Source organism: Artibeus jamaicensis, unplaced genomic scaffold (genome assembly GCF_021234435.1).
Source record: "Artibeus jamaicensis isolate MK-2021 breed Jamaican fruit bat unplaced genomic scaffold, CSHL_Jam_final contig_387, whole genome shotgun sequence".
In the NCBI taxonomy this organism is placed as follows: Eukaryota; Metazoa; Chordata; class Mammalia; order Chiroptera; family Phyllostomidae; genus Artibeus; species Artibeus jamaicensis.
Window position 1 is genome coordinate 7,306,337 of NW_026521812.1, and position 23,697 is coordinate 7,330,033.

The 23,697-nt window shown below is 34.0% G+C and overlaps 1 protein-coding gene across 5 annotated transcripts in view; it reads right to left on the reverse strand.

The window, feature by feature from the left end:
* LAMA2 (laminin subunit alpha 2) overlaps positions 1 to 23,697 on the reverse strand; it is a 511,376-nt gene that overhangs the window by 281,275 nt on the left and 206,404 nt on the right. For all 5 annotated transcript variants that reach the window (XM_053664793.1, XM_053664792.1, XM_053664790.1 and 2 more), the window contains exons 8-12: positions 23,257 to 23,435; positions 20,369 to 20,468; positions 16,335 to 16,495; positions 2,963 to 3,103; positions 244 to 417 (exon numbers count right to left, since the gene is read on the reverse strand). In XM_053664793.1, the coding sequence (XP_053520768.1) occupies positions 244 to 417; positions 2,963 to 3,103; positions 16,335 to 16,495; positions 20,369 to 20,468; positions 23,257 to 23,435 (755 nt within the window). The remainder of the gene's footprint in view (positions 1 to 243; positions 418 to 2,962; positions 3,104 to 16,334; positions 16,496 to 20,368; positions 20,469 to 23,256; positions 23,436 to 23,697) is intronic.

Consider the following 23,697-nt stretch of genomic DNA (forward strand, 5'->3'; position numbering starts at 1 on the left):
TTGGTTTTTGCATTTGTTGATATGAAAGTTTACACAGAACAGCAGCTATGCAGAGTGGTGAGCAAGGGATGCCGGTAGCCCACGGGACGTGGGACAAATGTCCAATTAAATCTAATTTACTTGGTTCTGCCAATCTAAAACTGTATGTGTTTGCTATTCTTACCCTTCTTTAAACAAATAATAAATAAAGCCATTCTTTTAGTGATCTGTTCAAGCAAAGAAGCAAGCACCACATGGGCTTACCTTGTTTCCCAGGTAGGGAGCTGGCGCGCTCCAGAAGTAGTCGGGGGGCAGCTTCCTGCGGGCCTCTGCGCTGCGAATGCTGATCTGCTCGGGGCGCTGGAGGTCTTCCTGCTGGGGCGCCACTCGGACGTGGCCGGAGATGTCCGTCAGATGCCAGCCACTCATGTCTTGTATCTTAAAAAACACACAATCATCATTACTTAGGAAAAATAAAATCCATCCGCTTCTTTTCTCTTTCACATTCCTGAAGTAGTCATTCATTTAGAAATTAAAAAAAAAAAACTATACAAAAATGTGAGATTGGTGAATATCACTAAACGTATCGTATGTGTTCAATATAGGTTCTTACTTTTTTCCCTTGATGTTTATAGGCATTTAGATAGTACTTACTATATAATAATCTGTTTTTATTGATTCAATGCTTTTTTTTAAAAGTCAGGGGAAAGAGTGGCAGGGTTGTCAAGGAACATGCATAAAGGACACAAGGACAAAGCCAAAGGGGGGGAGCATTGAGGGTGGAGGTGGCGTGGGTGGGGAGGGGGAAAGAGGTGAAGGAAAACGGAGACAACTGTACTTGGACAAAAATTTTAAAAATACACACAAAAAAATCATGATTCCAAATACCCCTTTCTTAATAATAGAAACCCCTTCAAAATTATATAGTGGCTAAAAAGTTATATTAATTATCAGATAGTCTGATTTTGAATTTCATATTTTCACACCATTAGTAATTCCCTATTGTTTATAGATTAAATTATTTCAAAAGGTGTTCCCTATGAATTTGTGAAGCAGAGGAAGAACAGAAATAAAATATGCCAGTGCCTAAAAGATGGCCTTTCATTCAGTATTTCCTCCCTTCCAACTTATTTAAATTTCAACTTTGAGACTTAAAAATATTTTAGTGCGCCAGACTGTTGCTATGGCTACAGCTCACAATACTGTACCTACTCCTTCCAATGGCGTCCAAAGTGCTATGGGAACCCATGTTCTTGTATCCTTGGCTCAGAAAAGGAAGAAGCTGTACAGAAGGATTAGGACTATATGATTATTTGCTTTTCTATCTTTATACTCCAGCAAGGGGCGGGAATAAAGCTGTAATTCTAATTTAAACTGTCAGGTCTGTATAAAACACTGAGCACTGAGGTTTATAGCTCCAGGGATCCATGAGACCTGTGTGAGCTGCTTGGTATTGGGGGTGATAAGGAACGGACTGGTAATGGTGATTATATGTGGATGAAATATTTTTAAAAATGTCTTTATGTAGAAGTCATTTGATTCTGTATCTCTCTAAGCTGTGGAATTACTGGGACTGCCCCAGTCAAAAGAAAAAGAGAGATCCTGTAAAGATGTCCTTGCGAGCTAGACAATAAGATATACATTACTTCCTTTTCTCCCCTTTCTAACATCACCCTCCAGACATCCTCAGACAGCCCAGCGAGACTGAGAGGAAGTTCTCCCCAGAAGACTAACTGCAGTGCAAATATCAGTGGACCTGGTTTCCGAAGACCAAAGCTGAGTGCTTCCTCTGTTCCTCTGCTAATGTAAAACTTCGATATAGTAATGAGGCTGTTTAGAAGGGGGGGTGTGCTATAAACAGGAGCAAGTTACAGTAGATGCCCATTTGCTGTTGGTTCTGTGTATTCTGCTCCAAAAGTAATACATTTGATTGAGTGTGTATAGGTTCAATTTTAGACATGAGAGAACAATAAGAAACTATTTATAATATTTCAAACTTGACTTAAAAGCAATACAGAGAAGAAATGCAATAGTTGGATTAAAGATTAGTTAGCTGATTAAAGTTGAAAGGAAGGAAGACAGTTTGTTGAATTAGTGATCTTCGTAAAACACTACTCTCATCACTCTCCTGCTAAAACCTTTCAATGACTGTTCAGGTGTAAGAACCCAACTTCTTAGCATATTAAATCCTGTATGGCATAGTTTCTTGTTCCCCTTCTTGGCTTCTCTTTCTCTAGCCTGTTTCCTGCTATTCTGTGCCCTTCAGAGAGGCTACGCCGTCTATTTTTAATTCCCTGAAGGTCCCATTTTCCTCTCATACCTCTCTCACAAGGAGACAGATCGCTGTCTGTCCACAGTGGAAAAGGCAATGGGGAGCGTGGTGGGCACTGAAGGAAGGAACGTAAACATTTTTATGTTTGTGTTAGAGGGAGAAAATTCTCGTAACTACCAAGTAGGCAATAATTTGAAAAACTTTAAATTGACTAAGAATAATGATATTGTCCAAATTTAGTGACCCCATTTTTAACAATGAAAGGACCCACCCAGCATCAAATAGTAACTAAAGGCTGGTGGTATTATGGAGAGAAATAATAAAGCAATCTTCCTTAACTTGTATATCAAAAATATTGGTGAGTGGATAATATTATTCTTGATATCACAATCTGATGCTTTCTCTATTGAATCACCTTCCCTTGGGGCTCGAAGAACATTAACTTCATTACTGCTTCACATATTAATCACGGGTACTGAAAAGGCTATTGTTTACTTATTCTAAGAGGTCTACACACGATTACAAATAAAACCTTGAAGGCATTGATCAAAATACACAAATAGCATCTGAAAGAAAATCACATCACTCCTGCAGGATTATTTTAAGTAGAAGCTCACTATAAGAAAAAAATTAATTTCTTACAGAAGAACACAGTGACAATAGCAAGAAGGCCGGTGGAACAGAGTACGGAATTAAAAGGCTGCTGCTTACATTGCCATAGGTCCAGTAGGAGCTTTGACATCTGTTGGAAACCCCAGAACAGAAACACTCGTCACATCCTTCATGATTATCTGCTTGCAGGTTGAAGAAGCCAGATTTGCAGCGGCTGCAGTCTCCTCCTTCGACATTCTCCTAGAAGTAGAAAAGTGTGTTAGCAACAGAGGGGCCCTTTCGAATTAAGAATTGTCTTTGTTTCTGCGTAAGGAAAATTTAAACTACACAGTCTTCATTTTACCGCTCAAAAACATTTAAAGTCTAGTGATATTTTTTATTTAATTATTTTTCAACTACAGTATTCTTTTACTCCCATCCCGGCCCCCCCCCCCCCACTGCTTGCCTCCCACCTCCCTCCCATTTCCACCCCCCTTAGTTGTTGTTCATGTGTCCTTTATACTAGTTCCTGTAAATCCTTCCCCTTTTTCCCCTGAAATTCCCTCCCCTTTGGTCACTGTCCCCCTGTTCTCTGTTTCAGTGTCATTGTTTTTATTTTGCTTGCTTGTTTGTTTTGTTGTTTAGCTTCCTGTTAAAGGTGAGATCATATGGTATTTGTCTTTCACTGCCTGGCTTATTTCACTCGGCATAATGCTTTCCAGTTCCATCCAAGCTGTTGCAAAGGGTAGGAGCTCCTTCTTTCTTTCTGCTGCATAGAATTCCATTGTGTATATGTACCATAATTTTTTGTCACGTGTTCTAAGACAAAGCAGTTTGATAGCTGCTAGTCAACCAAATTAATTTTAGTAAGTTTACCTTGTTGTTTTTTAAAATCCTGTTTGAAAGTTCTTTAGTAAGCTTTATTCTTTCTAATTGCACTGATGGGAGGAACACTGGACACTAACCTACAGTAGCGAAAGTTTCCATTTGGTTTTCCTGTATGTCAGGAGTGTAGGGTTAATGCTATGATAAATACAGCAACAAGTTAAACTTACTAAAATTAATTCGGTTGACTAGCAGCTATCAAACTGCTTTGTCTTAGAATACATGATTCATGGCAAAACATTAGTTCAAGACATTGAGCCAATACAAGGATATATAGTAGACCATTGATATTATACATATAGTAAAGTACTTTTCACATCCTATATTAAAAATGCATACACTTGAAGAAACATAAGAACCTGACAGGTAGAGAAACTGAGGCAGTCACAAGATTTCCATAGAGAGACTAGGTTGAAAAGGAGGGCCTTTGTCCCCATTTAATTTTCGCAGTGTTTTCTTTAACACAATGTTTAGCCAGTGGATCATACAGTAATATTACAGGAAAAAATAACGATCAGTTGGTGCTTGCTCTCCAGATTAGTTTCATTAACTCTAGTCCCAGTACACTGATATTATCTGTTTGTAGGTGGACCTGCAATGTGGGCTTGCCCAGGGAAAGCTCTATAACAAAACCCAGAAAGGTAAAAATTTTCCATTTAAAGAATAAACTTGGCTAATAACTCCTAAATGAAGGTTGCTTGCATTCCATGAAACAGATTTTTAATATTCCTTATGTATGTATTTGCTCTCCATTTTTCCTTTGTCTTGAATTCCCGTATTACCTCAATTCTAAAGCTTTCCTTTTCCTTAGAGAACTAACTACTTGCACAATTGTTTTCACAGCCCTTTATACACTGCTCTGTTATAACCATAGAACAAGTACAGCTATTTCTTCTAAGATTGTTCTCTCCAGCTATGTTCACCCTGTCTTTAGAATACCAGTGTTCCTAATAGAATACTGAACACCAGCTTAACAAAATATTATTAAGTTTAAGTGAATCTCTTAGCAGTTGTGTTTTTCATGCATAGGAAAATGTTATGCACATAGAGATGTTTAGTAAAAACATTTTATAATAAACCAAGATTGTGTAGGAGATAGGGATGATAGAATGTGATAAAATAGGAGGAAAAATAAAAAGGGCAGGAATAGCATAAAAAAGAGATAAATGTGAAAGAATAAACAAATAAAGAGGTTCTCCTTATATCCAAGAGAATAGTTTATTTGAAATAAACTTTCTGACTCTTAATTTCCATGACCCACGTACAACCTCAACCACCTCTATATTTCTGGAGCCTAAACAGAGGGATCTGTTTCCCGGGTCAAACTGTAGCATGTCGATATGTACACAAATTCAATTATTGCCATTGAAATTCTTGTTAGCTTTCATTTCTAAGGTAGATTTCAGATGTTTTGAGATGATAGATGTCAGCAAAACTAATCAAACTAATTTCAACTCTTGGTGACAAATAAATCCCCAAAGCCCAGAAGTTGAAAGCATCTTCAGAAGTGTACACAGGCAGGAAAGATGAAACATTTATAATTATAATTTAGCTCATCCCACTGAGGAAATAGTACAGCTGTTCTGTACACTGTGTTCTTACGTTTTTGGTCTAATCTACCTTTCATTTACTCTAATTTGAAAGCTTGTAATGTCGCCTTTCTGAGATTCAGACAGAGTTTAACAAGAGATCTGGAGACAGCAGTTACATTTTTCTTAGTTCCATTTTACACTGGAAATATCAGCTTGAAAAATTATAATTAAATAATTGCAATATTCAATTTTATCTAATGACCTGAAACAACAAATTAGGGTGGGAATTCTAGGAACTACAAAGAATGGTGGGTCAAGGTCTCTGTATTTAAAAGCCAGCATCTAGAGTTTGGTAGAAAGGTAATTTATAATCAACTATAATGCATGGTGGACAATGATAAGTGCACCTCAGAAATAAACTAAATTAGGGAAACACAGAAGCAAAGGGACTAAAATGCCTGCTATGAAGGCTTGAAAAGGCTTGATGACAGTAGCAGAATTTGACCAAAACCTTGAAGCATGGTTAAAAAATTCAACCTGTTGCAGGAGATAGAACGAGAAAGCCATGTTATCAAAGATACTGGGAACAAGAAATAATCCAAAGAATAGAAGGTTCATTCATTACATATTCTTTCAAAACACATGTATTCAATATTTCCTATATGCTAGGAACTTCACTTGGTTCTTGGGTTCCAGGGTTCCTGACCTCACACAGCGAACATTTAAGGCTATCTTAAGGGATCTGAATAGTTTCCCTTAGGAACTGGTAAGTCTTTAATGGTTATTCAGCAGGAGATAAATCAACAGAACTATACTTGGCATAGTTAAACTGGTAGTAGCAGGAAAATGTGTATGAAACGTGAGACGCTGGAACAAGGAAAACTTTCATTAACGTATTGGCTCAGTAAAGAATTAATTCAGCAGGCTTGACCTGCTCAAATCCTGCATGATCCAAATTGAAAGTCTGTCTTTTGCCCAGTTCATGGGAGGTAACCTATAAGCCCTATGATTTCCCAGCTGATAAAACTGTCTTTGTACACCGGGGGCGGGTGGGTGTGTCATACCAGGTATTTTATGCAAACATGTAATTTATGGTGAATGCCTAGTTTTTCAATTGAGGCTGTCACCACATTGTATCAGTTTGACCTTTGGGGGTTTTGGAAAGTGAAGAGGGAAGGTCAATCATGTAAGTACATGACTGACCCCCAGCAAAACTCTGGACACCACAACTTGGGAGAGATTCCCAAGTTGGTGATACTGCTTGGTGATACTTTAAATGCGTAATCACACATTGCTGCTGGAAGAATTAAGTACTCTTGGTACTGCCCTAGCATTTGTACTTAGTCTCTCCTGGACTCTTCCTTGTACACATTTTGTCTATGATGACTTTAATCTGTATCCTTACACTCAGTAGAGCAAAACCATGTGTGTGACAGCTTTCAGTGTTGTGAGTCCCTCTAGTGAATCATTGAAATCTTGGGGTCTTGGGGACCCCAACACATTATGGTAAAGATAATAGGATGTCTGCTCTTAAAAAAAAAGTTAGCCCACTGGTATTTTTGCTTTGCTTATTATGACATTCTTTGAGCCAATATATTTTAGATCCTGTTACAAGTTCTCAAGCTAATCCTCTTTTACTTCCCCACACCCAATTCACTTGACCCCCCTTCAACTCTCATAAGATTTGCATAGACCTCACATACAATCCCAAAGCAAGTCAGCTTAAAGCCACCACCTTAAGTTACCAGATTCCTAGATTTCCAGTCCTGAGTTTGTACCATACTTTTTCTTTAGTGAGTGTGAGTGGCAGCTCCTAATCACTGAAAAGCTCCATTGAAAAGTGCTTGGTGTTAATTTTTCTCAGGCTTTACTGCAGAAAAATATTAAACCAAAACTAAATAGTAAGTATGGTGGATGTTGTACCTATTCACATATCTGTTTTTATGACCTAGTTAAAGTACTTTTGAAGCTGGTAGAAAAATGAAAATCAAGGAGAAAGTCTGTTTAGCTCACTAGATCTCTGCTTCTGGACACATCTCAACATATATGAATTAATTAGTTGTATCAGGTTCTACTTTCTATTTCCTTTTTCCAACCTCCCTGGAGGGGATAAATATCTAAACAATTTCTTATTTTGGAATTGTATTTTCAAAGACATTCTCTAGTAATCACTGTTTTAAAAACAATAGTAGTTTTAAAACAGTGATTACTAAAGAATGTCAAAATTGGATAATGTGATTTAGATGTTTTAGAGTGTCACAATTCAAACACAGAAGCACAGTGATCAGGATTTTTATTGCGCATTCATAGAAACAAATGTTTCCCACCTTCTAGTAGTTTGTTAGTATGCATGACCTTGGCAGCTTGGGACTCAATTCTTTTTATGTGTTCCCAGGTGGATCACTGCAGTTTCAGAACTTCTCCGTGACACATCAGCAACTGTCATCCGTGAAGCCTCCCTTGATGGTATCCTGATTCATTCTTGGAAGACCTTCTTGATACAAATGGTTCACAACTTAGATTTTCCAGAATGAACCTTCAGCTTTATGGGCAGGTTTTTATGAGAAATTTCTTTTGTTATCAATATCAAATTACTAGAAAGTAATTTGTACATTATTTTTCACTGTTCTTTTATTCTCTGTTATTACTCATTTGTCCATCAAATTATACCTCAGCTACAATACAAGACATTATACAAGATACAAGAGAGAATATAAAACTGACTTCGAGAGGATTGTAGTAAAGGAAGTAAAAGTGTGGATAATGTGAGGCAGGAGAAAGTCATACCCTAAGGGGGGGTCCTGGGTACATATCCTTTGTTTCTAACACCAGAATCATCACTAGAGGCCTTCATCCTTCTAAAGGAAAAATAAAACAAAAGCCATAAGGTCGAAGGAAAAGATGTATCCCAAAGTTTGCGTGATAGGATTAAAATAGGCTGCTGCAGCTGTTCTCAGAGATTTCTGGAAGTAAGAACGCCTACCAAAGGCCAATTTATTAACATAAATAAATAAATAAATAAATACATACATACATACATACATACATACATAAATACAAACAGGAAGACCACCATTTTCTTGTCATGGATGTTATAAGGCCTTCAAGGGCAAATACTATGTCTTATAACTTGTCATGACCCAACACAGGTTGTAAAGCACATATGTGAAAATGATTGATCCTGAAAACCTGATAATGGTGAGAGCCTTTTGATTCCAGCCCAAATGCCATTTTGGACATTATAAGATTTCACTTCTTTGTATTGATCAACTTTTGTAAGAGTCTCAGTTGACCCTTGAACAATGCAGGTTTGAACCGTGTGGACCCACTTTTGCAGACTTTTTTCAATAACTATACAGTGGGCCTTCCATTTCCCTGGTTTTTGTATCCTCAGATTCAACCCACTGCAGAAATTTTTGATCTGCAGTTGGGAATGCACAGTTGAAAATCCAGGGCTGTGGAGGGCTGACTGTATGCATTTTAAATGAGCAACTTTTGTCAATCTGGTAAATTTATTTTAATGCTTCATTTATTTAAACTCCAACAGTGATTCTTTCTAATTTGTAAATCATTGGCCATTTTTACACTTAAGCCTATGAAATAGGCGATTTCCAGATTGCTGCAGACTTCTACTCTAAAGATTAATATCCCTAATATCATCATATTTTCTTAAAATCAAATATTCTACTTTCTTGATTTCTAAGCCATTTTGATAGATACCTACATTAACAAAAATAAGTAGGTACTAATAATAGTCAATTATTTTTAATTGTAAATAATTATAATGAATATTATTGCCTTACATATTGTGATAATAGGAAGTGTCAGTCACTCTAGACTGATGGATTTCAACCTGGTTTTCATTATCATGCTGCTAAGAATCTTCTTTAGGTGTTTTTTTTTAATAATTATTCCCACCATAGAATTTTAATTTTGTAGGTATACTATATGCATAGATGTATTATGTAAATATGCTTGACTTATGCATAAAATGAATATGATATTCCTGCTCCTCAATCACAAATTTCATATTTGTGAAAGAATCATATTCAACATTCTCAGCTAAGTATCTAACTAGATATGTTGTGGACTATCCTACAAAAAATTTATAAGAAATGCTCTTTCTTTCTTTTCTTACTCTTTCTCCCTAAAAGCAAAGTTGAATTAGGAAAACCTTCGTAGGTTTTTTCTTCTTGACTTTAGCTACTGTTGGGTTGACATCGATTTTCTTTTTACTATAGTTCTATCAGTATAGCTTCTCTCTAGAGAAATCGTCACAACAGTTTTCCTTTATTATTTATCATGAGGCCACATTCTTGTAAATTTGGTACAACTTCAGCAGAACATGTTTAACTATGATTGTTAGTCAACTGGGAATTCTATTGACAAAGTTACCAATCTCTCATGACATTCAAGTAAATTTTATGATAATTGCTTAAGGAATTTTGCAGTTATGCTTGGTTTTAGAGGGGGTGTTTATATTCAATTACAATATTTTCCTCTGCGATGACCTCATTCTAATGCATCCTAGCATTAAACAAAGGATAATTAGCTAATTAGCCATATTTGTTCAGTGCTTACTTTTAAAATATTGTTCAAAATTTAAATAATAAATAGTTGGTGAGTTGCAAAGAGAAAGATAGAATGAAGTAAATTAAAATTAGTCCTCCCCTTTCATAAGCTTTGCTTTCAGTATTAAAAATTGATTAACATAATATTTTGAAGTGTAGCTGTTGCAAGAGACAAATTTCTACATGTACTTTTTATGCTAAAAATGCACATCTGTAACTTAAATTGGGGGTCAAATATATAAATTGAATTTTTTCTGTAGAAATGCCTGGTGTCCAAGCCTAACAATATAATGAGGTGATCATTTCAGTGTATGAATAGGGAAGAAGAGGAATATCAGAACACCTATAAATATGTTAGCACACACCATTAAAATCCTATTGGGGGAAGAGAATGGGAACTTATTTCTATTATAAAATGCAATAATAGCAAACAAAAAAGTAATGCAGAAGACATTTATGATATACTTTATGCTTACACAAAACTTTCATGCTGAAACTACACCTATTTATAGGTAAGCAGCTAAATGTTAACATCATTATTGTCCAGATTATAAAACATGAACTAGATAGTTTAAAAGACTGTCAAACTTTCACGATTGTTTAGTTTTCTTTGCTCCTCCTTTTTTATGTTTGATTCACTGGGTTATCATTTTATAATTCAATGATGAAGATGATGTGTAGGGTCTATAGCATCACAGAGATGAGACAGGTAATAAACAGGCTTGCACATTTTGAAAAGATCATAAAGGAAATGAAAAAGATGTTTCAGGTGGTTGTGGTAGAAGAATGATTTATACTGGGGGACCCAGGGCAGTTTTGCTGAGAAAGAGGAGCTGAGCGTTGAAATAGGTAAGGTTTCCCCAGCTGTTTGAATAGGGTCTGTAACATTCCAGATTTAGAAAGAGTTTGGTAATTCCAGAAATGTAAGGCTGGAAGACAGTGACTGAAGCTCAAGAACATTCTGGAGAGTTAAGCCAAAGTCAGATCCATAATTTTGTAAGTCAATAAGGACTTAATGAAAAAGGCAATAAAAAATCCAAAGCAAAGCAAGATAAAAATACAGACTTTGATTTCTAGTCTTTTATGTCATTATTCATCTCCCTATTTTAAGACTTTCATAAAAGTAAAAGCACATGTTCCTGCCTAGATCAAGGTCAATCTATATTATTTTTTCAGAGCCTACAATCCAACTGACCTTTAATGGATAACATGACACCAAACTTCAAAAGAGCCGATTTCTAGCATGTGGTACTTAAAATAAATACCAAGAGTCAGAATAGCATTTACATTCAATTGACTTGTTATGTATCTGAGATTGGCCTCTCTCTTATAAATTCACAAGAAGCTATAGAAATTTAAAAAATTTTAACAATGCATAAAGTTAGTAAATATTATTGTGTCTTGAGCTAGCATTGTTTTCATATTTTGAAATATAACTAGGATAACATTCATTAATATAATTGTTTAAGCAATGATATAACAGAAAATCTAACATGTAAAGGTGATACTAGTTGATATTATATTATGAATTTCATATACCTCTTTTTAAATAAAGAAATCCTTGTATCTTTTAATTATAGAAAATTTAAATTAGGAATTATTTTTAAAGCACCAGAAAAATAAGGTTAAAATAATTAACTTTTTTTTTTCTGTGAGCTTCAGATATACTTTTAAAGAAATGTTATTTAGGTACATTTGAATCTCACTTCACTTGTGTCCCATTCCCTTCCCTAGTTCTCTAGAGTTAACTACTCTTCTGAAATGAATATACACTATATCAGTGTATTTAACATTTTAAAATTTACATATGTGTGTGTCCACACAATACAAACTTGCTTTATGTTTTGCAACACTACATAAATGGTAACAATGATTTTTGTTCTCTTCTTAAGTTTCTGCAACTCATCAATGTTTGCACATGTGGCTCCTATTTCACTCCCTTGAATTATTTCTTGTGTCAGTTTATATGAACATATCACACTTGATTTTTCTTACTGATTTGTAAGAGTTTGGATTTTTTCCTAATATTCATTATAACAAGTTGTCCTATATGAATATTTAGATTTTTTCCTAATATTCATTATAACAAGTTGTCCTATATGAAACACCTATTATATGCTTCTTTCTACATATTACATGAGATTCTGTAGGGAAAATATCCAGATGTGAATTTGCAGGCCGACAGGTTTCAATATTTTAATGATCTTAGATGGTGCCTGTTGTTCTCCTTAGGTTGTAGTACTAGTGCATGCTGATGACAATGGTGGCAGACATTTCTATTTTCCTAGATTTCCATCAGCACTTGGTGTTAGCTATTTCCCCATTTAAAATTTAGTCTTCAACAATCTTTTAGAAATTTATCTCCATTTAGAAATACTTACTACTAGGCATCATATAGCTTTTTGCTATTCCAGATATTTATATTACATTTTCTAACTAGCTATCACTAGTGTATAGAAATGCTGTGGCATTTTATAGATCGATTCTCATATTCTGCAATCCATTAGCGCTATCTTCTGGGTTCAATATTTTCTCTGTGAGTATATAAATCACTAAGCTTTTTTTCAATGAAGTTAGACTGTGAATGGTAAATATTAACAGTAATCTGATATTTATCTGTAGCTTTAAAACTTTTTTTCATCTTGGCAGGTGGTCAGGTTTTCTACTATGAGCCCTTGTGGTGGATTTCTTTTTTCTCTTCTTCAAACTGAGAATGTATAATTTTCCTAACTTTTTTTTAACCCTCACCTGAGGATATGTTCATTGATTTGAGAGAGAGGAAGGGAGTGAGAGAGGGAGAGAAAGAAACATCTACATGAGAGAGAAACATCCATCAGTTGCCTCCCCTATGCATTTGTGCCCCGACCAGGGATCCAACCTGCAACCTAGGAACGAGCCCTAACTAGGACGGAACCTGCAAACCTTAGGTTAGGAGTGAGCCCTAACCTAGGACAGAACCTGGTGCATGGGGCAGTGCTCCAACCAACTAAGCCACGTGTCCATGAATTCTTTAATTCTGAATAATTTTTCTTCTTCATTAGTCCTTGAATATTGTTTCTAGTCGGTTTTATTTAATCCCTTCTGCAGCAACTCCTGGTAAATTTTTGTTGAATTGTATAATTCTATCAATCAGCCATGCCGCCTAGCATCTCGTAGTTTTATTTCTTTATCTCCCTAAATCAATTCAGTTAATTTCCTCATAATCTGAATTTCTGATTTTCTACCCAGCAGTTTCTAATCTCATGTTCAACCATTCATTGAATTTTAAATTTCAATGACTGTGTGTATTTTTTATTTCTAGAAATAAATTTTACTGTCTTCTTTTCCAAGTCTGGAAATTATGATTTTATTTTAATATAGTGTCTTATGTTGTGCCATTTCCCCCTATTATTTCTTTTTTATTATTTCATTTTCTAAGCACAGTTTATGATTATACATTTTATTATTTTTATTTCTAGAATTTTTATGATTACACATTTTTATGTCTATATAATTTGTCAGTTGAAGCTATACTTTCTTTCCTGTGGGAATACAATTGGCCTGAACTGTTAAGAATTCTAGCACATAAAAAGAGAATAAAACCGATCCCATTCCCATGTGGCACACGGGTTGAGGGCTTTGATTCCTCACATGCACTAATTTTTCCCCACCAAGAGATCCAAAGGAAAGAGAACATTTTCTAGCTGCCACTCCTGGCTTGCAGGTGAATTTTGTAAAGTCGGCTCCACTATTTCACTGTCAAGGGGTATTTCTATAGACCAAGCTTAAGTGAATTCAGTTCCTATTCCCTTTTGTGAGACCAATCATAGTTTCAAGTCCTAAAGAGGCCACTAAGACTCCCAACTTCAACCCTTGTGTTGGTACAAAAGCCACCCCACCCACCAATCCTGTGACCTTGGCTGCCCAGTTTTATTGAGCTTATACTTAACTTGGTTTTTTCTTTTTGGTCTGCCATCTAAGAATTTTTATTTCCTTCCTGCATCTAGATGATTACAAATTTATTTGTTCTGTTTTACCTAGGATAGTGTATTTGAAATGGCAGAAATGAAAAAAAGTGGTGCCCACTTTTCTAAGTATGGTTTTTTTACCAGAACTTTAGCCATATCAAACTTACAATAAAAAGAAATTTAGACCTGAAGTTTTTTAAAATGTCTACATACTCAGAAGATAGTTTCTTTCTAATGAGGAATATGAAAATCTACTTAATATTATAGTGTGAGGGAACAAGTGTGCAAGATGAATGGGTATCATTTTATCTGAATTTAAGTTTTAAGCATCTTAGCTTCTCAATGAAGTTCTACTTATTAAATAGCATTTTGGTTTATGTTGCTTTTTATAATCACTTGACACCTATGTCTAATTATGTTTTTGTGAAATAGAATGAGCTACCACATTTAGCTCTAAGTTAGTAAATGTCATCTCAGTATTTCAATTGTGTGCATCCTTTGTTGAAACATTGGGCATTTATTATTCTTATAAAAAAGAGGCTATAGGCACTTAATTTTAATAAATGATATATACAAACATTGTGGTATAATTCTTTTTTGCTGCAGTATATAACTTTGGGTTTTAAGATTATGTAGGTATTTAATGAACCTGTTTTTTTCCTGCAAGTTATGATCCTAAAAAAACTGGTTAATAAGACCTTATAGTCATCTATTTAAAATATACAGTTGCAGGGCAACTACTTAATGATGCTAGTTACTTCATTTTTCTTCTCTTTTATGATTTCCTAATTGCTGTTTATTATTGTGCTTTAATTATCTGTGTAGAGCATCAAGTGTCTTAGTAGGAGGCACTTTTCCAATTAGGACTGTAATCACTCTCAGTAGAACACTGAAGCGGGCGGAGAGCAGGCAGTGCTTTGCTGCGAGCTCTGCTAACCCCCACCGTTCTCTTGCTCTAACCTTTCCCTCCACAGTTACCAAAGTGAATGGACAAAATGAGGCCTGCCTCCCTCTCTCAAGTTCCTCCTTCCTTCCCAATACCAGGCATTCCTCTGAATATGTGGTAGGTATATAAAAATGTTCCCTTTTTTTTTTCGCAGTTTGATTTCCTATATTCTAGGAATTGGGAAAGTTTCTCTTCCCTTTTAAGCTCAGCTTGGCCTGTCTTTTATTTGAGCAAGTAATAAAGAATCAAGATTTCTTTGCAGTATAGAAAAGGAATAAAGGTTATAGGATATGTTTGGATAAATATAAGAGAAAATTTACTAAGAGCCTACAGGATTCCCCCAAAAGACATAAAGGATGAAGATGAAAGAAGCCATCAGCAATGGACCACTACACCATCCGGATGTACTAGAGCAATTTTTACATTGCACATAATATCTGAATGAAATGCATGGCTTCTACAAAACTTACTATGTTGCAATACATGACAATGTCTTCACATGAATTGTGGGCTTTCTGCTGGTTTGCTGTCCAAGATAATTATCTAAGTTACCCCGGTATATAACATATACCTACTATGTAACTATTATAATATTTAGTTTGATATTTTATACATTCTTGTCCCTAAAAATATACACTTAACATTAATACTAATATTTACTTTTTGTGTTATAGTTATGTTTACATACCCATACATACATGCATAACTGCAAATGTATCATTTGTATTGCTTAGATAACACTAATGACGTAACAAAGAAAGATATTAATTGGGTTCCATGATTGAAAACCAAGAAAAAAGTAGAACAAAGGAAAAAAGCAACATTTATTTTTATATCTCTATGGCATGCTAAGCTTTCAATGGGGTTTTCATTCTCTCAGGTAATTAAGCTAACACTGTCTGATCCAAACATTTTGTTAGTGATTATTATAGCTAAAGGAAATCAGTTTTATCATTTAAGACTTGTACATGCCTCTATGTTTCTTCTATGTGTATAAGCTGCAGGTGTAATTCATCCTTTGGTGTTAACATGATGAGCTATTAGCTGAGCATGTGCAACAAATGAAGTTGCATTTCCAAAAGTACTCTTGGGAGGAAATATTGAGCCTTTAATCAATTCCACTAGGGCTTCTTACATTTTTGGTAATTAAATGAAAGAGTTTGAATATGGTATTTTCAGACCTATCTGGGATCAAACTTCAGAAGATTAAAAATCCAGCATGCAACCCTTGAAAGAATCATTTTCAGAATTATGCACAAAGCTAGAGTAGATTTGAGGGTACTATAGTTTTAAAGGGGTGCTATTTTTAGAGCTGTGTAGTTTAAATTATACTAGATTGGTAATGGGGAAAGGTGTTTTTGCCATAAAATCATGTAATTCTTAAGGTAACTTGTCCTCTGTGTATCTGTTGCTTTTTAGACCAATGGCCAGTATGTTGCTTCAGTGAACCTGGTTTTAAACACACGTGTCAGAGTGCCACATACAGAACAGGAAGTGCATATACACTGGAGAAGTTGTAACAATTGTTTAATGCCAGCAGACAGACCAGAGAAGTGAAGGGAAATGACCTTCTATTCTGACAGTGGGATGTTACTGGAATAAACAATGTACCTTGCAGTTACAGGGTCCAAAACAAGGGTCCTGGTTTGCACTTCCTTCACCACTGCAGTTACAGGGTTTGCAATCTGGGTAGCCAGTGTAGCCGCGGGCACACCGATCACAGTTGATGCCTCCAAAGCCAGGTTTGCAATGACAGGACCCGGGTCCCAAACCTAAGAGAAGATGAACCACATATCAACATTTTTTAGGTAAATATATAATATAGACCCTATGGTTTTAATTACGGTAGCCTTTAAAATCTTATTTTCACACAAAATCAGAATTGTGGGGTAAATCAAAAGAGAACAGTTAAAACCAAAGACTACAAGGTTTAATTAAGTTGCCTATGATTTGCATACGTAGCATTTTCTAAGTATTTTTTTAAATACTGAGAATTTTTTTTTTTTAGAGAGTGAGGAAGGACGGGAGAAAGAGAAGGAGAGAAACATTGTGGGAGAGAAACACTGATCAGTTGCCTTCATACGTGCCCCAGTGGGGGACTTAATCACCCAGGGAATTGAAGTGGAGACCCCTCGCTTTGTGAGATGATGTCCAACCAACCCAGCCACACTCGCCAGGGCCTAAGAATTTTTGTGAAAGATAAAATCTCATAGGATTTATTAAAATTAAGGCTAGAGAAAACCCACTGCAATGATCAAGGAGGAATTCACTGTATTAAGATTATACAATTTGTGTATATCTGTTGGCTTGCAAGCCCCCTCAGACAAACAGAAAGTGGAAAAGGCCTTGGGTGTAAAATTATGCTACTTAAAACAAAAATTTAACAACAACGTAAGTACATCATCACTCAGTGCAACTAACAACAGACTAAGTGTGTTCATGGGAATATATATTTAGGGGATAAAAAAATAAAAGAGGGAAACATGAGCAGTTTAAATTTACTTTTCAAAAAATTAGAGAAATGCAAAAACAGTTTTCTTCTTGTATTTAATCAGAAAAATAGTAAAATGTATTCATGAATTAATGGATATGTTATAGATCTTCAAAATATTGAAAAATAAAGGAGTGAATCAGTAAAACTATATTCTCACAAAATAAAAGGAAGAGAAACTGAAACATTATGGTGACAAAAATTAACACAGAATGAATGTCAGACATATGAACCGGCTGTATAGAAGTAAGTTCAACAATACCACTGTTTCTATTAAAAATATGGGCATTACTGTTCACAAAGGGTACACAAAATGATGGAACTATGAAAAATAAAAGAATAAATATACATTAGGAAAGCACATAGAAAAGCAAAAACTGTTGTAGTAATATTAAGGTCCAAAGCAACATTCAATTAAAATATATTCAATAAGGTAAACTCCCATTTTACATGGATAAAACTCCAATAAAAACATAATTTCAGTTTTTATACTTATGCTCCAAGTAAGCACTAATTACAAGTACAAAAATATATAAATGACCAAAGATATTTGAAATAAAAAAAACTGTCCAAATTCAGTATCTGAGATGACATTACCATTTTAAATATTTATAAGTAAATATAAATACATTAGAAGGTATAAAATTTGAATTATATAATAATATTAATTAAATAGTATTGGTATAAAATATAAATATTTATTGTATCTTATCCATGACTAATCCACAAAAATGTTCACTTTCACAAGCAGAAGTTATCTAAGGTTTTTTAAAAAGATTTTATTTATTTATTTTTAGAGAGACAGGAAGGGAAGGAAAGAGGGAGAGAAACATCAATGTGTGGTTGCTTTTTGTACTCCTCACTGGGGACCTGGCCTGCAACCCAGGCATGTACCCTGGCTGGGAATTGAACCAGCAACTCGTTTGTTCACAGGCTGACCCTCAATCCACTGAGCCATACCAACCAGAGCTGAAATTTGCTTTCTTAAATGACCTCTAGATTTGTACCAAATGCTAGAAAAATTAGTGTTAAATTAATTATAAATATTAAAGGTGATGACTTTTATACAAAATTAAACTCATCTAAAATTAGTAAATAAATATTTCTCTTTAGTACATTTGAGTTAAAGACAAAATCAAGATTTTAATTTCAGATTAAATAGTTCTCTAAATAGAAAATAAAACCAATGAAAAATAACACCAGTGGAGAGTCTATGATGGGCTTTTTTCTTAGGATAAATAGTAGGATTTCAAGAAATGGTGTCTATGGAATTCTACTCAGGCATAAAAAAAAAAAGAAAATTTTACCCTTTGCAAGAGTATGGTTGGACCTGGAGAACATTATGCTAAGTGAAAGAAGCCAGTCAGAGAAAGACAAATATTATATGATTTCACTCATATGTGGAGTTTAATGAATAAACTGAACTGATAAGCAAAACAGAGACAGACTCATAGATGGAGGGCAGAGGACAGCTAGTGGGGGGAAGGTGGCAGGGAGGGATTGAACAAAAAGGGAAAAGGACTCATGGTCATGGACAACAGCGTGGTAATTTCTGGGGGCAGGGGGCATAAGGGGACTAAATGATAATGGAAAAATATAATAAAGGAATTTGTTACTAATAAAAAAGGTGCCTAACTGTAATAAATCATGAAAGAGAGATTTAAGCTTTTTCTTAACACATAAAGATACCATAGAAGAAATACAGAGTAATAATATATGAATGGTGGAGTTAATGAAAGCTATGGTGTGTATGATACATCTCTTTGTCTTTAAAGATGAAGACAATATTTAACAGTGAGTAAAAATACTGTTAAGAATATTATTCAGATATTGTTTGGAAGATAAGTTCTTGCAAAAGAACTTAATAGGAGAAAAGGCCCAATGTGATTATATTTGGAAATGAGACTAGGAATGAACAGGTTGAAGGGGGCACTATTGCTATTTACTTTATTCCTTTCCTATTGTTAAAATTTTACTTTATTATTGTTGTTTTATAATAATCAAAAATATTTTATGCAAAAATCTTTACTAAAGCTTCATTAAAATGAACAAAGATTGGATATAAATGTAAGATCTATATAAAGTTGAGTGGGTAAAGAATTTATGGTACACCCATATAATTGTATATTACTCAGGTGCTAAAACTAAATTTCATAGAAACTTTTAATATGTATCAGGAAAAGCTCTTCAGGTAAAGTTAACAAAAAAAATGTTAATAGCAGTATTTGTGCTGAATTACCACTGCATCGTACTTGTTTTTCTACTTTTTAATTTTTTATAACATTTTAAACAATAATACATGTTTATAGAGTCAGGGTAGAAAGTTAAGTGGTATTACTGAAAATAATGTAATTTAGTTGAAACTATGAAATTATAAGGTGCCATAAAATGAAAAATGACCTTAATAATTCACCATTTGAATATTAAAATAGTTATATTTTTAATCTTTTAGGACTTAAAACTATATGGGGTTAAACTGATAATCCTCCCATTTCGTGAAGAAAGCAGGGAAGCTGAACTGTGCTAAGGAAACACTGCCAGCTTTTAACTTGAAAGTCTTTTAACTTGAAAGTCTTTTAACTTGAAAAACCTAAATTGTAGCCATGATCTATTTTGTTGTTTCCAAAAAGAAGCCACTCTTAGAAATGCAAAGAAACTGTTCCCGATATATTCTACGAGTTTTCTATTTAAGCTTGGTCAGCAACTTTCCTGTAGCTCCTGAACATTCTACCACCAAGGAGTCATTCTAGTACTTGGTTCTTGAGTGTTTGGAGTTCAGCATTAATTTCCATTCTCAAAGAAAGTATTTGGCATAAATTGGTGTCAGCCTCTTTCCCTTCATAAAATCATGACCAGTACCTTTAAGTACACTTCTTTATGTACAATTCTTGTTTTCCATAGTATCTCCTCTAAGCTCTCTTCCCATTACAGCATATGCATCCCTCAATGAATTCTGCCCTTTGATAATAGAAACGATTGAAGGTACAAAACAATCCAATAAAGAACAAGATGTAAAAAATGACATACACCACTGATTTTTGATGAACAGATGATGCATTTGCATAGATATGTAAATGTATACATGCATATGTAATGTAAAACAAATTAGTTTGTTTTACATTACAATAATTTGTCATTATATTTACATTCTCACCTGGCCGAGCATGTTTTTCATCCTTGACACAGACTTCACTGACGGAACCAACTGGACCACAGTGGCACGGCTGGCAAGGCCTTGGATTATTTGGAGATACCTGACACAAATATCACAAAGCTTTTAATCAAGGGTAAAAAAAAAAGACCAATATTTTTAAATTCAGCAAACTTTTAAGGGCAAATTAACTGTAATAATGGTTGGCAATATATTATATGGAGAAAATTATAATAAAGAATTTACCTTCAGTATATGTTTGCAATTTTTAAAATCCATTTATTTTAAGTGGATAAACACAAGTAAAGAGAATGGTACAATAAACTCGTATATCTGTTACTTAAATTTAACAATTATCAAGGTTAATTATTCAACAATTACCAAGACTTTGCTATATAAGTTCATCAAATCTCATCCTTGCTGAAGTTATTAAAAAATATCCCCCCAAAAGTACATTTTAATCCCTACACATTTCAGTATGCATTTCTTTCATTTATAATGACAGTATCGCTATCACAACAAAATTATTTGCTTGATATTCTCTAATAAATATTCCCTAATAAAATCTTTCTGATTGTTTTTAATTACATATGGCTCAAAATTAGTAAATTTTACCCAAATTTTTTTAACTGATCACAACATTGAATAATTAATCTTAAAAATTTCATATTTTATGTTAAAAGTATTAAATATGTAAATTACCATATTTTGCCATGTAGGATGAACACCCATGTTTTTGGCCCAAACTTTTGGGAAAAAAAATCTTTCGTTCTAACTTTTAATTTTATTTTGTATTTATTTTATATTTAGATACTTGTTTTTTGTGTTATAAAGAAATTTTAGAATTTTTTGAATATGTAGATATCATTATTGCTTTCTAGAGTTACACTTTTAATGCATAAGCATACATAAAAGAATTAAAAACTTTTATATAGATATGGAATTAGTAATACTCATGTATAATGCACATCCTTATTTTTCCCTCAAAAATTTGGGCACAAAGGAGTGTATTATACTCAGCAAATATGGTAAAACTTGGTTTTCTGAGGGTACAGTACAACCTTGGAAGAAATAAGGCAGGCTCCCTAGTTAGGAGAGCTGGAGTTCACATCCCAGTGTGGCCACTCATTGGATATGTGGCCTCCTGTTACTTTATGCAAAATCTGGATAATAAGAACTACAGTGATGTTATTAAATAAGAAAGAGGATTAACTTATAAGGTCTCTCATTGACACTGAGTACTCAATATAACTAGTAGCTTTTAATGTTCTAATATTTTTATTAAACAAACATAGTCTATACTATTATACTGTATAGACAACATTGATTTTCCAAAAGAATATACTAAACTATTTGTTTAGGAAATATAGAAACACACACATTTGTGTGTCTTCCTTCTCTTATTCAACATAACATTTTAAGATTTATTCGTGTAATATACATCACTAGATCATTTATTTAAAAATTTGCTGCACTGTTCATTTGCATAAATGTACCATAATTTTTACTCCATATTGGTGAATATTTGGGTCATTTTCAGGTTTTGGTTGTCTTCTATAAAACAATTTTATATGTCTTTTTTGTGGTCATGCTTTATTTATCTCATGTAAATATCGAGAAATAGAATGCTTAGTTTATAGAGAAGGTGTATGTTTGAATTTATAAGAAACTGCCAACATTTTGCCAAATAAGTAATAATGTTATACATATTCACCAGAAATGTATGGGAGTTCCAGTTCTTCCATATCATCTCTAATATCTGGTGATTTGGAGCTGACTATGTTTTTGAGTTAGCTCTTCTAGTGGGTGTGGCAATCACTAAGCCATTCCCACCATGCTGAGTCCTGGAGCAGATCCTCCATTACCAATTCATAGCAGACCTTGCTATGAATTTAATTTCCATTTTAAGTACCTACTGGCTATTCCTATATCTTCTCTTATAAAGTGTCTGTTTAAGTCGAGATGTTCTTTTTTCTAGAAATATTTTATTTTATTTTTTTTAAGTTTCAGGTCTACAGCCCATACACAAGTAAATCTTTGTGTGTGGTGGGAAATGACGATTGAGATTGACATGTCATCCCAGCAGCATTTTATTTTGGATAATACCTCCTTTTTCTCCTCGGAATTGCTTTAAAGTATTTATTGAAAATCAGATGATCATGTGGGTCAATTTCTGGGATTCAATTACTGGAACCCCAGTCCTGTTCCATGGATTTCTTTGTGCACCTGTGCTGATAGCTTACTACCTTGATTACTTCAGCTTTATTAGCCTAAAATTTAGAAATGTAAGTGCACTAACTTTATTTTTTTAAGAATATTTTGGCTATAATAGTTTCTTTACATTCCCATCCAAATTTTAAAATCAACTTGTCAATTACAGAAATAATTGTTGGGGCATTTTTGTATAGAATAATATGGGGAAAGGTAACACTTTAACAATACTGAGTCTTTCAGTCAATGAATATAGTACATCTCCCCACTTTTTTATTCACAGAAATATTTCCAGTGCAGACCTGCAATATTTCTTGCAGATCTTTTATTAAATTTAGTCCTAAGTATATTGTTATAGTATTATTATAAAAAGTACTTTTTAAAATTGTTTAATGTTAATATTAGAATGATTACGAATATTGATGTTGTTTATTTGTATGACATTCACTGAGGCAAAGTTAATTTATGTTCTCAAAATGAGAACAGTTTGGGCATCACAATGAAACTTTCTGGAGAGATGTAAATATTTTATACTTTATCTTCAAATATTTATATCAGTTCCCACTATAAAACTTTTCTGGTCAGCTTTGAGAATTTGAAGTCTATCAAAATTACTTTTCTATATGATATGTCCTTGTATGAAGAAAATAACAGTTGATGAAAGAAAAGGCATGCCTTACCCCTTTGGGCCTAAAGAAACCATCCACACATGTCTCACAGTTTATACCAGCGGTGTTGTGGGTACAATTGATGCACACCCCCCCTCCAATGTATTTCCTGTGTATGTTTAAGCTCAGATTTCTTCTGGCCACATTTTCATCATAATAGCATTCTTCAGCTTTCCCATGACAATTGCATGCTGCATTATGGGGAAAAATAAATATTAGTTTCAGGTTTCAGAGATACTTCAAATCATATTCTGCTATATAACAGGTTTTAAACTATATGAGGATATATATATATATAATCAATATAAAAGTATCTGAAAGTTATTTGGATTTGTTGCCTATATTAATAAATTCACCCTTTTAAAGAAATTTGAAATAATTGAAACATAAATAAAATGGAATTGTAAGAAATTGCCAATATTTGACTGATGTGACCTTACAAAATCAAAATTT